The sequence below is a fragment of the Amphiprion ocellaris genome, chromosome 10, assembly GCF_022539595.1.
Source record: "Amphiprion ocellaris isolate individual 3 ecotype Okinawa chromosome 10, ASM2253959v1, whole genome shotgun sequence".
NCBI lineage: Eukaryota > Metazoa > Chordata > Actinopteri > Pomacentridae > Amphiprion > Amphiprion ocellaris.
Window position 1 is genome coordinate 24,002,391 of NC_072775.1, and position 14,061 is coordinate 24,016,451.

Below are 14,061 nucleotides of genomic sequence, written 5' to 3' on the forward strand. Positions count from 1 at the left end.
GACTTTCCGTTTTTTTAATCAAATGTTCTGTATTAATAGCACATGTTTTGACATTGACAATAAAGTAAAACACATGAAAACTGGTTGAGAAAAAAGCAAATTATCATTTATTTTCAATGTACATAGATTGCTTTTAATCCTCCAAAATGGCCGCCACATAGGCACTTAGCTGGCAGCTACAGCGTACTAGCATATCTAGTCTTCTATATATATGTCTATGGGTAGGACTACCCACCCTGGACAGAAAACCCCGCCCAGAGCCATTTGATTGACAGCTCCGTCCACCAATTAAAAGCAAAGGCTTTTGTCTTTGCTTTTATATGGTGGACTGAGGAATGACAAAATGAAAAAGCAAATACAAAACGGAAAAGACAATGATAAAATGGAAAAATAAAAGGAAAAAAGGGAAAAGCAAAGACAAAATTTTCCTTTTTATTTATTTATTTATTATTTATTTCTCTTTATATTTCCAGATTTATTTATTTATTTCTCTTTATATTTCCACATTTATTTATTTATTTCTCTTTATATTTCCACATTTATTTATTTATCTATTTCTCTTTATATTTCCACATTTATTTCCTTTTTTATTTATTTTTTTATTTATATTTTATTGTGGCACTCCTGTGACTCCATAGTTATTGGCTTCATTACATTTAAAATAGCCAAAATGATGACGTTACTGGCCATTATTATGTTATTGGTTGCTACACACCTCCTGTGGCTGTGGCTCCGCTGGCAGAGTGTGTTGTCCAGTAATTGCAAAGTTGGTGGTTCAATCCCCGACCCCTCCATATGCTGAAGCGTCCTTGGGCGAAACACTGAACCTTAAGTTGCTCCCGATGGCACCTCTGTCACCATTAGTGTGTGGATGAGAATCACATTTTTCCTTGTACTTGCTCTCAAGACTGTGACACCAACAGAGCTGAAACTGTCCTACACGCCATAAGAATACATTTACAACACATTCAATTAACAGTCAGAGCTTCTTCTGCCTTAATGATGGAACAGTTATATTGATGAGCCTGTTCACTCAGACATTCACTTGGCTGCCAGCTTTTCTTCCTGTTATAACTGCAACAGCTCTGCTGATTTCAGTAATTCTTCAGTATTTCTTGTGCTGTTAATCACTGCTAGGGATTGCTCCTGGATCTTCTGTCGACAATAAATCCTGCTGCCTCTGAATGCTGACTCGTCCTGGTGATTTTTTAAAGATCTTTAAAGAAGCTTTTTGGACATTTGAACACAGTCAAGTCTTTGACTTCGGCCCATGCTTTGGGACTTAGTTTCAATGTCAACCTTTTGTGTAGAACTGTACAGAACATAAAAACAGCTGAACCACCTTCAACGCCCTCCTTCCTTCCTGCTGCCCATGTGCCATGTGACATCATCAGATAAATGAAGAAATCCACCTAAGCAAGAACATCGCTGAACACAGTGAACACACACACACACACACACATACACACACACACTGTATTTGGGCAATCCTAATTAATTCCAATTAGAAATGCAAATAAGGAGCCACATCTTTGATTAAGCAGCAGTCAGGCTCCTTGTTGGTTTGTGATGTCCTCCTCTGACGCAGCCCAGTTGTGGGGAGAAGGAAGGAAGAAAAAAGTATCGGGACACAGAAAATGTTGTAATTAATGTAGAAATGCTTTACGTGAGATATTTCTAATTAGTCCCCAGTCCCTCCCTCTGTTGCATCAGACACACTTTTGGCCTGCCAACTTTCCCCTGTTCCACGAGATGCAGAGGAATTACAGACTAATTACACAGAGACGGGCGCTGGGATTCATCTGGCCCGGCAAATTAACATATGAGCTAATTAGCATATGATGGAACTAATGACTAATAATTTAGCCAATTACAGGACTGGGTTATCTCATTACACTTTGGAAAAATGATGCTTGGAGGAGAATGTATTGTTTCAGTCACAGACAAAGAAGTGATCAGGAGAAGACTGGTTTTTATCTTTATGTATTCATGTTTACTGTGCAAACACTGAGTAGCTCTGCTGGACCAGATGGAGGGCCGGTGCCTTGCTTAGGGGCTCCTCAGCAGATATGGATGTAAGGCTGAATGTCAAAATCAAGTTCTTTTTCAGCTAAACATGTTGAGACACACATCATATGAAACTGCTTCTGTATCTCCACATACAGTCAAAAACGATTACCAGGCATGATACAATTTCTGATCTGTATTTTGAATGAATCTCTTTATAGTCTCTTACAGGAAAAGGTTGTTATCCATGAATGTGGATGAACAACACCAACAACTCCACAAAGTTAACAGCTTCTTATTTCCAGCTCTCACAATCAGTCAAACTGACATCACAGAAACTGATCTCAGTAGAACTACCACGTGGTATTTAGTTTAGCCCCAATGGTACAAGTGCACTTGAGTAAATCTTTAAAGCTAATATAAGCATGCTGGTCAAAACAAATGGCTGAATGAAAAATGAAAGGTCTTATTTTTACCTACGTTTTGACACCAGAATTATCTTCTACCCATAAGTCTTTCTGTGTCAAAACAGTTTTCTAATATAGTCATATTTTAACACTTGCAAAAGTAGCTTTGGGCCGTGAAACAACATTGGTATTCACATGTTCAAATTATATTCCCAGATTGACTTTATGGCACCAGATAAGCTTCACATGCGCATGATGACCAGTTAGGAAAACAATATAGAGGTATTGATGATTTATGACATCATGATTAGCAAAAGGTGGAAATTTAAGTTGCAAAACACACCCTTTTATATAGAGGCCTTTACATACAAGCAGAGTGCTCACTCATTCAACATTAACGTGGTTTTAATTCTCTGAGCAAATAGAGGCTTCCCTTTTACATTTAGTCAAAATGTGACAATATTAGAAAACAGATAAGCCATCAGACATACCAATGCTCATTTCTGTGACTCTATGTCATTAATCAAGTGAACTTTATTTATATATTACATTTTAAAACAACCAATGTTGACTGAAGTTCTTCACAGTTCAAAGCAGAAACAGAATCTGTGAGGAAATATACAGATAAACAATGACGTATATCAAGGTATCAACGCTCAACTTCAATTAAAAGCCAGAGAGTAAATATATGTCTTCAGTGGGCACTTGAAGGTATCAAGAGTCCGAGCAGTTCTAATTTGAACAGGTAAGTGGTTCCACAGACAGAAGTGCAGCCACAGAAAAGACCCGGTCGCCTCTGTTTCTCAGCCTGGATCTGGGAACTTTAAGTATTATCTGACTGGCCGACCTCGGTGCTAAAACTGGAGCATGGGCATGTAAAAGTTCAAGTAAATAAGAAGGTGCCAACCAATTTAACACCTTAAAAACTAGCAACAAAATCTTAAAAACACTTCTGAACCAGACAGGAAGCCAGTGGAGTGAGGTTTTGTCCCTGTTAGAAACTGGGGTAGAACAGGTAAGATAATACTCGTCTAGCCTAGATGTGATGAATGCATGCATGACTCTCTCAAAGTCACTGTGGGACAGATAGGGCTTCACTTTGGCCAGCAGCCTCAACTGGAAGAAGCTAGTTTTGACAACAGAACTGCTGTTTGTCAAATTTAAAAGCACAGTCAAAAAACACATCCAGATTTTTTATACACGGTCGATTATAGACATCCAGAGAGCCAAAAGCACTGACACAGTCAACTAATTGGTCTCAATGGCTAAAAACAACAATCTCTGTCTTGGTTTCATTGAGACAAAGAAAGTTAATATCCAACAATGATTTCAGATCCGCTAGACAGTTTAGCAATGGCTGCAATTAACCTGCAGTTTTGGGTCTAGTGGGGAAGTAAATCTGCAAAACAATGGAAGGAAATGTTACATTTGTTAAAACATTAACATTAAACTGCTACAGCTTTACTGTTCAAACTATGATGAATCCCTTTGAAATTGATGCTAAAGATTAGTGAAACAACAACATTTAGCAGATGAAAAAAAAACATTTTGGCTTTAGATTGTAACACCAGGAGTGAATGTGAAATCGATTTGGTTGAAAATTTCCTGCGTCTATTTTCTGTACTGTGTTGAGGGCTCAAAATGCTGGAAAAAGTCACGTGAATTAAAAAGTGCAAATTTTGTCCCCACTCAGTGTGCTTCAAGAGCCTGTAACAGGAACATATTTGGAGTATGAAGGTAAAAATTGGAGCAATGAGCAGTTAAAAAAAATCTATTGCAGAACTGCAAATTGAGTGTTTCTCAATCTCACCTCTTATTTGAAAAGATCTCTTCAGCTCTGGTGCAGAGTCTCAGGTATTTAGGCTCCTGTGGGGTTGTTGGCAATTAGAGAGTCACTGAGGTCTCACTGCAGCTACGAACCATCATGTGAGTTTTTACACTCACTGCGGTCACAAAGTGAGTGATATTGTGTGTGCAGTTTTACAGTCTTTGTTAAAGGATTTAAGTCTAAAATGTCCATCCATCCATGGGAGTCTATCCCAGCTGACTTAGGGTGAAGGCAGGGGACACCCTGGACAGGTCACCAGTCTATCACAGGGCCACATATAGAGACAAACAATCACACTCACATTCACACCTATGAACAAGTTAGAGTTACCAGTTAACCTCAGCACGTTTTTGGACTGTGGAAGATAGCTGGACAACCTGGAGAAAACCCACGCATGCACAGGGAGAACATGCAAACTCATGCAGAAAGATCCAGAGAAGGATGGGACGCTAACTGAGGCAAAAGTGCTAACCACCAAGCTGCTGTGCAGCCCTGGTCCAAAATGCGACTGTTAATATTTGTAAAATACTGTTGTGTATAATGACGGTTGTGTGCTCTACACTAAATGTGAAATATTGATCACATCAAGCTTTTCCAGGGCTGGTGTATCTCTACTGCCATCCACTGGCAAAACACAGCACTGTACAGTTAAAATAAAAGAAGACAGCAGCAGAGGAGGAGGTTTCAACACCGTGGAAGCCCTTTATTAGCTCTCCAACCTCGCAGGAGGCTGGAGTCTATGAGAGCCAACAGCTTACAAAATCAGAGAACATATCATTATTATTATTATTTACAGAAGAGTTAACTCTACAAGTTTTCAAAGTGACAGAGGAACTGTGAAAGGCATGCACAGGTTCAGACTTTGGCATAAAAACAACAACGGAAATAAACAATTTGCATATAAGTGAAGGCTTATTTTAACTGTGCATTTATGTTTAAATTCTAAACATTCAGAATATTTTTTGTATACACGGATCACAGTAAAAGGTCCACACAGTGTGTATTAAAAATTAAACCAAACACTTTTCCGTTGCTTTTGAACTCATATTGGTGTCTTACAGGAAAAAACAAAACAAACAGACTATGAGACATCTTATGAGATTTTATCTTACGTAGTTTTATCCAGAGTCAGATGAGAAGATGAATCACTCAATCTCGGTTTGTGTCTCTGTGGTCCAGTAGCTCTTTGCAGACTTCATCCACACAAAATGAATTGAAGCAGCTTTTGCCTTCCTATTTGTCATATCTGAACAAACTGTGAAGCCAAAACGTTTGTAAAATCGTCTGTCAAAAATTGCAGTGAACAATAACTACTTTCATTAAATCTTACTGCAATTTGTAAGTATAATCTTGATCCTTGAAGGTGGTGTGTTTGCACAAGTTATAGAAAAAATTACTGACATGATAAATTTGCTAAACATTGATGATAAACCTCTGATTTCAGTCTGGATAATGGAACAGGGACAAGCTCAGGGTGGATGTAGGATTTTGACACCAAAGAACCCTGGTTTCTACAGAACTATCCTTCACAGTGCTGTTGCTACAAACGGATGGTGCATTTTAAGATTGAATCTTGTAAAACAGATGATATGCTTTGTCGGTGATCTTTCTGCAGATTTATTTTGATAAAAAAGTTTGATCATCATGTTTATTTAAAAAAAGAGAGAGATGATTAACAATGTCTAGACTGTAGTTCTGATTCATTTAATGTTATCTTTGTCGAAAAGAACTGCTTTCGTTGCAAAAATAAGGTCATTTATAAGTGATCGGTATCACCTTATGTTACTTACATTATTTTTAAGTTGAACAGTATAGAATTCACTCTCATGAACAATCAAAAGTACTTTTATAAGACTTTATGGAATAATCAGGCCCAAAAGTAAAAAGTCAATGTAACAAAAGTGAGTACACTTGTGATCACTGATAGACAGTTAGATCATTTATAATCACTGAAACCACTCCTGTGATTTCCACTTACCCTAACTGCATGAACATGACCTGTGGACACTAGAACAGAAGAGAAATATGCCAGCATGAGACTATTCAAAGCGTTCTGCCAAAATCACACAGTTTATAAAGAAAAACTATGACCTGGACAAGTAGGGTACCTGGTTTGAATCCATTTGAATATCTTTGAGGTATTTTAAAGAGAAAGGTTGAGTAAGACTTCCCCTCCAGCAAAGACCAGCTGAAAAAACAATCTCAAGAATAGCAGAACTTCTCGACTGAAATTTGATTCTCATGCTGAGGAGGAATGAGTCATCAAAAATAGCGGTGGACATGCAAAATTAGAAAAAATAAACAATTCAAAACTCATGAATGAAATCTTTACTGACTTTTGTTGCATTGAGTACCTAATGTGGAGCGTGAATTATTTACTATAGTCAATTTAAACTATTAGTTCTTGTTTACATAAGTGTAAATACCCTACTGTTCAACTTAGAAGTAATCTAATTACTGTAATGTGATTCAATATTGAATTAATGGACTGAGCACTGTTACCCATCCTCTCATCTGTCTCAGTCTTTTTCTCATAATGGTGTAGCACTCTTTTATCCTTGATGGCTTTAGCCTGATAGACCATCATAAGATGTCCGCGATCATCAACTATCTTGGCAGTGTAAAAAAAAAAAAAAAAAAACACAACATGAAACTCCAGGTTCTTTCTCTTTGGCAAGAGTCATGTCAAACAGTTCACTACAAATGGCAGTAAGCACACAATAACCGACAACTTCTGCACTAGGCAAACATTTTAGGCTCTTAAGGTGATTAGATTTGTATCCATCCTTTGTTTACTGCACTTTATGTAATGGATAAATACACACTAATAATGGTTTCATTTCTAAAAGCATCCTCACTTCATTGCTAGTGCCTAAATTATTTGCACAGTGCAGTATGTTAACAGAAAAAAACTACATGTCTAATACATTATTTCTATACTATACTTTAACTACATAAAAAATTCTACTTTGACAGATGTACAGAACAGATTCTTTAGACAGTGTGCAGTCTGTATAGGATTGTCTTTGGGTAAACTCTTTATACTGAAAATAACAACCTCTTGTAGAACTCTGTTTTTAAATAGAAATATATTCAACATTGTTAAATGAAACCATGCATACTAGATCTCAAATGCCAAGTATCCAAAACCAGCTCTTCTACTGCATCTTACGGGCATGGCGATGTGTGTACCAATTGAAGCTAAAAGCATGTCCAACTAAATCCCAAATATATTGTTACTGATGGCATTCTAGTCATCAATTAGCCTTTCAACACCATTAGCTAACACAATGTAGCATTAGAACACAGGAGTGATGGTTGCTGGAAATGTTCCTCTGTACCCCTGTGTAGATATTCCATTAAAAATCAGCTGTTTCCAGCTAGAATAGTCATTTACCACATTTACAATGTCTAGACTGTATTTCTGATTCATTTAATGTTATCTTCACTGGGGAAAAAAAATGGTTTTCTTTCAAAAATAAGGATATTTCTAAGTGACCCCAAATTTTTGAATGGTAGTGTACCATTTTCACTTCATAACATTGTTTCAAAATTTCACATGTATTAGTGTGGATGGACCCAAAGTGTTTCTATTTGTTTTTTATTCTAATGTCCTGCTGACTGCCTCTGGCTGAGAGGCTTTGGTGTCAGCCTTGAAATAGCACAGATTTTTTTCAATATGCTTCATAACTCAGGACACCTTGGATGCTTTCCAATTATTAGTGCAACTCGACCACCTTTAACCAGAGCAGTCACAGTCACAGTGGTGACCAAGTGGCTAAAATATGTCATGAGCGGAAGATTTTACAGAAACATAACTTAAACTCTCTGGACAACAAATTATGTCTCAGGATCAGTGATTTTGAATGGGTGATATAGTCATTTTTGCGATATCGTACTTTCAGACAGTAACATCAGCCTCATGGATGAACTGGTCGGGTTCCAGGCATTAATGTAGTTTCAACTTCAAAGAATATCAGACTTGACCTTACAATCCCTTCTAAACCAATCCAAATGTTTCAAAAGGTAAACAACACACGATATTGCTGTAGGAACACAGTGCAATTTTACTTTTTTCTCTCATGCACAAAAGCTGAATATACCACACCCATGTCTCTCTGAATTTACATATTTTTTCAGGAGATGAAAACAGCAGACATCATTCTGCGTCCTTTGAGGCTGTCGCCACAGCGCGCAGCACTCGGACAGCTTGGCTTCCGGGGCGTTTCTTGCCGCGGACTGGAGAGCCGGGGTTGGACGCTGACATCTGGACACTCCTGGCCCCATGACTCACCATGGTGGGCAGGAGGGAGGCAGACGGGGAGGGAGGGGAAGAGGAGGAGGAGGTAGGCGACAGGGAGGATGAGGCGGAGGAGGAGGAGGGTGAGGATGAAGAGTAGGAAGATGAAGAGTAGTAGCTGTGTTGGGGGGTGGTGGTGAGGACGAGGCGATGCTGGCGCTTGCTGCTGCTGCTGCCAGGCCCACGGTGGGCCGAGCTGACGTTAGCGGGAGATGGCGACAAGACGTGGCTAGATGAGGGGAGGAGACGACTCAGATTCAGAGAGGGGACAAAAGACTTGTGAGGATGTTGACTGGAAGAAAGCAAAGGCGAAGGGGAGCCAGGTGGGGAGACTGATGGAGAGACTGAGGAGGAATTTTTCACCGTCGAGGAAGAGGAGAGGGGACACAAGAAAGCCTGGTGCCTGGAGCGCTGGGAGGAGGAAGGAGAAGATGAACGGGAAGGACACTGGGAGACATTTAAAATAGGACACGGGGTGTGTTTCCCACAGGAGGAGGAGGAAGAAGCTGAAGGTGAAGAAGCAGTGGAGGAGGAAGAGGACAGGTTTTGGATGCTATCGGTGGTGTCTGAGCAGTGAGGAGTGGACAGAGATGGGTGTTTCCCAGAGCTATGGCACAATGATGGGATCTTAGAGGCACGCAAAGCAACGACACAATGGTTACTATCCCCAGCTGCTCTACTGCTTCTGCTGTCAGCCTGCAAACAGACACCACGGAATACGGCAAGTCAGCGGCAGCAACGCACAGCCCACATGACAGGAGAACAGCACTCAGTCTCAGCACTCATATCTGTTATCTCTACGGCTTTGGCCAGCTAATCCTTTTCCACAGGCTATGCATGATGAGTTTAATTGCATACAGTAAGAACCTGTTCTCACCACAAAGTGACATTGACTTATGAAATAGATTGTTGACATACTGACCACCAGTGCCATCAGTCAATCACCTGACATTAACATGATACATTTAAGGATCATAAAGGCCTACAATAAACTTAGAACTATTTTATATAATGTGTCTGTAAGCAAAGGTTTTGCTAACTGGTTCCATTTTGTATCCAGTAAACTCTGATGTTTTTATATTATATTCCTGGGATGTTATTTGTGATGTAAAACTAGTGATGCATTGAGTAAAAGAAGTATTTTACTGATAGAGCTGAGTTGGAGCTAGTTTATTACTTCGCTAAAGAATGCGGTGGAGTTATGTGATGATTGGCATTGGTTTGTTTATCTCTCTGTTGGCAATATTACTCAAAAATGGAAAAACAGATTTGGATGAAATTTTCAGGGAAGGTCAGAAATGAAACAAAGACTAAGTAATTCGATTTTGGCAGTCATGAGACTTATAGTCTGGATCCACAGATTTTTAAAAGATTTCTGAATCATTGCAAGATAACGGCATCACTGTAACTATGACAACAGGTGAGCACTACATCAGCCGCCTGCTGTCGGAAATCATACAATGACTGAGCAGCCTTTACAGAGTACGATGCTCTCTGAGTGATTTTCTTGTTCTGTATGCTGTTAATAGTTCATTAGTGAAGCTGGTTGAGAAAAGACTGTGCAAAGCTGTTATCACAGCAAAATGTGGCTATTTGAGCACCTCATCTCTATTGTCCAATCTTCCACTCTTCATACATTTATATGACACCATTGCATGTCAGAAACTTTGTGTATTTTTTTCTTCCCTAGTTTGTGTTTCGTTCTCTCTGCAGATATTCCTGGATCTAGAGCTACACACGTGGACAAAATTGTTGGTACCCCTCGGTTAATGAAAGAAAAACCCACAATGGTCACAGAAATCACTTGAATCTGACAAAAGTAATAATAAATAAAAATTCTATGAAAATTAACCAATGAAAATCAGACATTGCTTTTGAACCATGGTTCAACAGAATTATTTTTAAAAAATAAACTCATGAAACAGGCCTGGACAAAATGATGGTACCCCTAGAAAAGACTGAAAATAATGTGACCATAGGGACACGTTCAATCAAGGTGTGTCCTCTAATTAGCATCACAGGTGTCTACAAACTTGTAATCAGTCAGTCTGCCTGTTTATAGGGTTACAGTAGTCACTGTGCTGTTTGGTGACATGGTGTGTACCACACTAAACATGGACCAGAGGAAGCCAAGGAGAGAGTTGTCTCAGGAGATTAGAAAGAAAATTATAGACAAGCATGTTAAAGGTAAAGGCTATAAGACCATCTCCAAGCAGCTTGATGTTCCTGTGACTACAGTTGCACATATTATTCAGAAATTTAAGATCCATGGGACTGTAGCCAACCTCCCTGGACGTGGCTGCAGGACGAAAATTGATGACAAATGGAAGAGACGGATAATATGAATGGTAACAAAACAGCCCAGAACAACCTCTAAAGACATTAAAGGTGAACTCCAAGGTCAAGGTACATCAGTGTCAGATCACACCATCCATCGTTGTTTGAGTCAAAGTGGACTTGATGGGAGACGACCAAGAAGGACACCATTGTTGAAAACTAATCATAAAAAAGTCAGACTGGAATTTGCCAAACTGCATGTTGACAAGCCACAAAGCTTCTGGGAGAATGTCCTATGGACAGACCAGACAAAACTGGAACTTCTTGGCAAGACACATCAGCTCTATGTTCACAGACGCAAAAGTGAAGCATATCAAGAAAAGAACACTGTCCCTACTGTGAAACATGGAGGAGGCTCTGTTATGTTCTGGGGCTGCTTTGCTGCATCTGGTACAGGGTGTCTGGAATCTGTGCAGGGTACAATGAAATCTCATGACTATCAAGGTATTCTAGAGAGAAATGTGCTGCCCAGTGTCAGAAAGCTTGGTCTCAGTCGCAGGTCATGGGTCTTTCAACAGGATAATGACCCAAAACACAGCTAAAAACAGCCAAGAATGGCTAAGAGGAAAACATTGGACTATTCTGAAGTGGCCTCTATGAGCCCTGATCTAAATCCTATTGAACATCTGTGGAAGGAGCTGAAACATGGCGTCTGGAGAAGGAACCCTTCAAACCTGAGACAACTGGAGCAGTCTGCTCATGAGGAGTGGACCAGAATACGTGCTGAGAGGTGCAGAAGTCTCACTGACAGTTACAGAAATGGTTTGATTGCAGTGATTGCCTCAAAAGGTTGTGCAACAAAATATTAAGAGTACCATCATTTTTGTCCAGGCCTGATTCATGGGTTTATTTTTTTTTTAAATAATTCTGTTAAACCACGGTTCAAAAGCAATGTCTGATTTTCACTGGTTAATTTTCATAGAATTTTTATTTATTATTACTTTTGTCAGATTCAAATTATTTCTGTGACCATTGTACAGTGTCTGCTTTTTGGATGTCTAAAATGTACATTTGTTTTTTTCCATCCCATTTAAAACTGAAGTATCTTTCTTTTTCTGGCTAAATGTAATTCTGAATGAATTTCAAATTACACCTATTAAACTGCCCAAAGACATAGTAGTAACATGCATGACTGACGAAATTCAGTGCTATTTTTCTCAAAATAATCAGTTCAGAAAAAGTTAATGTACAAATTTTTGGTGCAAATAATATTTCCACAACTCACTGCCAGATGAAGAACGACTGTACACAGAGAAGCACATGCAGGGCAAGATCCACTCTCTGTGTTCATTTTTAAAACATCTGCTATTGATTTCTGATAAGCAGGCTATTGCAAAATCTGTTAAATACAGGGAGTGAACCTTGAAAAAAAAGAGCACAAACACAGGCAGACAGACAGAGCTTGAGGAGGACCCATGTTGCCACAAGAAAAATACAAACATTCACAATAACCCATTTTAAAACTCAGCAGAACACAAACAGTAAAATTACTAAAATATTATCATGCATTCTTTTAGTGTTGTTTGATTGTTGCTAAAATACAAAGCAGAGATCAGATGGTATCTACCTATCTTACATGCAAGATATCTATTTATGGATACGTAGTATTCCAGCTATGTACCCATAAATGAGGTCATGTCTTGATGTAGTAGTACCTGCCAATCATGGAATGTAGAAACTTAGAGGCTATTATCCAGCTTACAGAGGTCATTTGTCACAAGCTGCTATGCATAATCAAACTAAAGATATTGTTTTATATTTTACATATATAACTAATTTTAAACTCGCTTTTCTATTATAAATATCATAAAATCTACAGTCTATGCTTCAAATCTAGCTAAACAGGAATTTTAAAAGTAAAGAAAATTCCACTGATAACTGCCATCATGATGAACATATAGAAGAGTGAAGTGTTCCAGAGATATCATAGCAATCTCTCCCTCTTCTGTCACAGACTGGCTGTTTCTCTTTGACTCTCTTTGAAGAACCTAGGACTACCTGGAACTCCTCCACATCCCTTTTAATTATATTTGGTTCAGTTGCATGATTTGCAGCTGTTTATCCATTTCCCAAATTTGAATTTTGACACATTCCTGTACATTGGCAAACAAACTTTACATAGATGTGTCCAATATTATCTCTAACTGTCTAGTTAATAAAAGTTAATTTAACCTTCTGACCAATCAGACTACTCTTCAGGGAACAAGTGTAATGCTTTTAAGGTACTGCAAACAAACTACCCTGATTTAAATTTGTATATGACTTCATAATGAGCAGTATCCTCCTAGAGTTTCAGATGAAGAGGTCCTTTAAAGTGGAAAAAGTATATTTCATATATTTCTACAGAGCAGACTTGTGTTTAGGTGATCATTTTCATAGTGATGACAACTTATGGAAGGTTTAAGCTTTCTCTCTTTTAGTTACCACTAACTAGCTAAATATACTGATAATTTCAAAAAATGTTACAGGTTGTTGAACCTGACAAGAAGAGAAATCCTGATAGCATTTGGTGGAATATACACTACCGTTCAAAAGTTTGGCATCACCCAGGCAATTTCATGTGTTCAATGAAAACTCACACTTTTATTCATATGCTAACATAATTGCACAAGGGTTTTCTAATCATCAATTAGCCTTTCAACACCATTAGCTAACACAATGTAGCATTAGAACACAGGAGTGATGGTTGCTGGAAATATTCCTCTGTACTCATATATAGATATTCCTTTAAAAATAAGCTGTTTCCAGCTAGAATAGTCATTTACCACATTACCAATGTCTGGACTGTATTTCTGATTAATTTAATGTTGTCTTCATTTTCAAAAAAAAAAAAAAATCTGCTTTTCTTTCAAAATAAGGACATTTCTAAGTGACCCCAAACTTTTGAATGGTAGTGTAAGAAATCCCTTTCAGCCTATGCTGTTTCACATGTGCTGACCTCAGCTCTCCTCAGAGTTCATTTACCTGGCTGGGCTGCTTAGGGATGGCCTGCTGCTGGCTCTTAGGTGTCTTGTCTGGTGAGCCAGAGGAGGATGAGTGGCGAGACTTGGCGTTAAATCGCTGAGCAGATGAGCTGGAGCTGCTGCTGGAGGTCTGCAAGAACATGCATACACAATGCTAATTAGCTAGCACAGTCTATCTGGGACTATGATATCACTGCAGCAGCCAAAAGCTTCAGATTC

At 38.7% G+C, this 14,061-nt stretch overlaps 1 protein-coding gene across 2 annotated transcripts in view; it reads right to left on the reverse strand.

The window, feature by feature from the left end:
- Positions 1–4,920: 4,920 nt before the first annotated feature.
- Positions 4,921–14,061, reverse strand: part of LOC111566812 (sickle tail protein-like) — a 102,368-nt gene continuing 93,227 nt past the window's right edge. For both annotated transcript variants that reach the window (XM_055014644.1, XM_035946948.2), the window contains 2 exons: positions 13,844–13,972; positions 4,921–8,771 (listed from right to left, as the gene is read on the reverse strand). In XM_055014644.1, the coding sequence (XP_054870619.1) occupies positions 8,745–8,771; positions 13,844–13,972 (156 nt within the window). In that variant the 3' untranslated portion in view covers positions 4,921–8,744. The remainder of the gene's footprint in view (positions 8,772–13,843; positions 13,973–14,061) is intronic.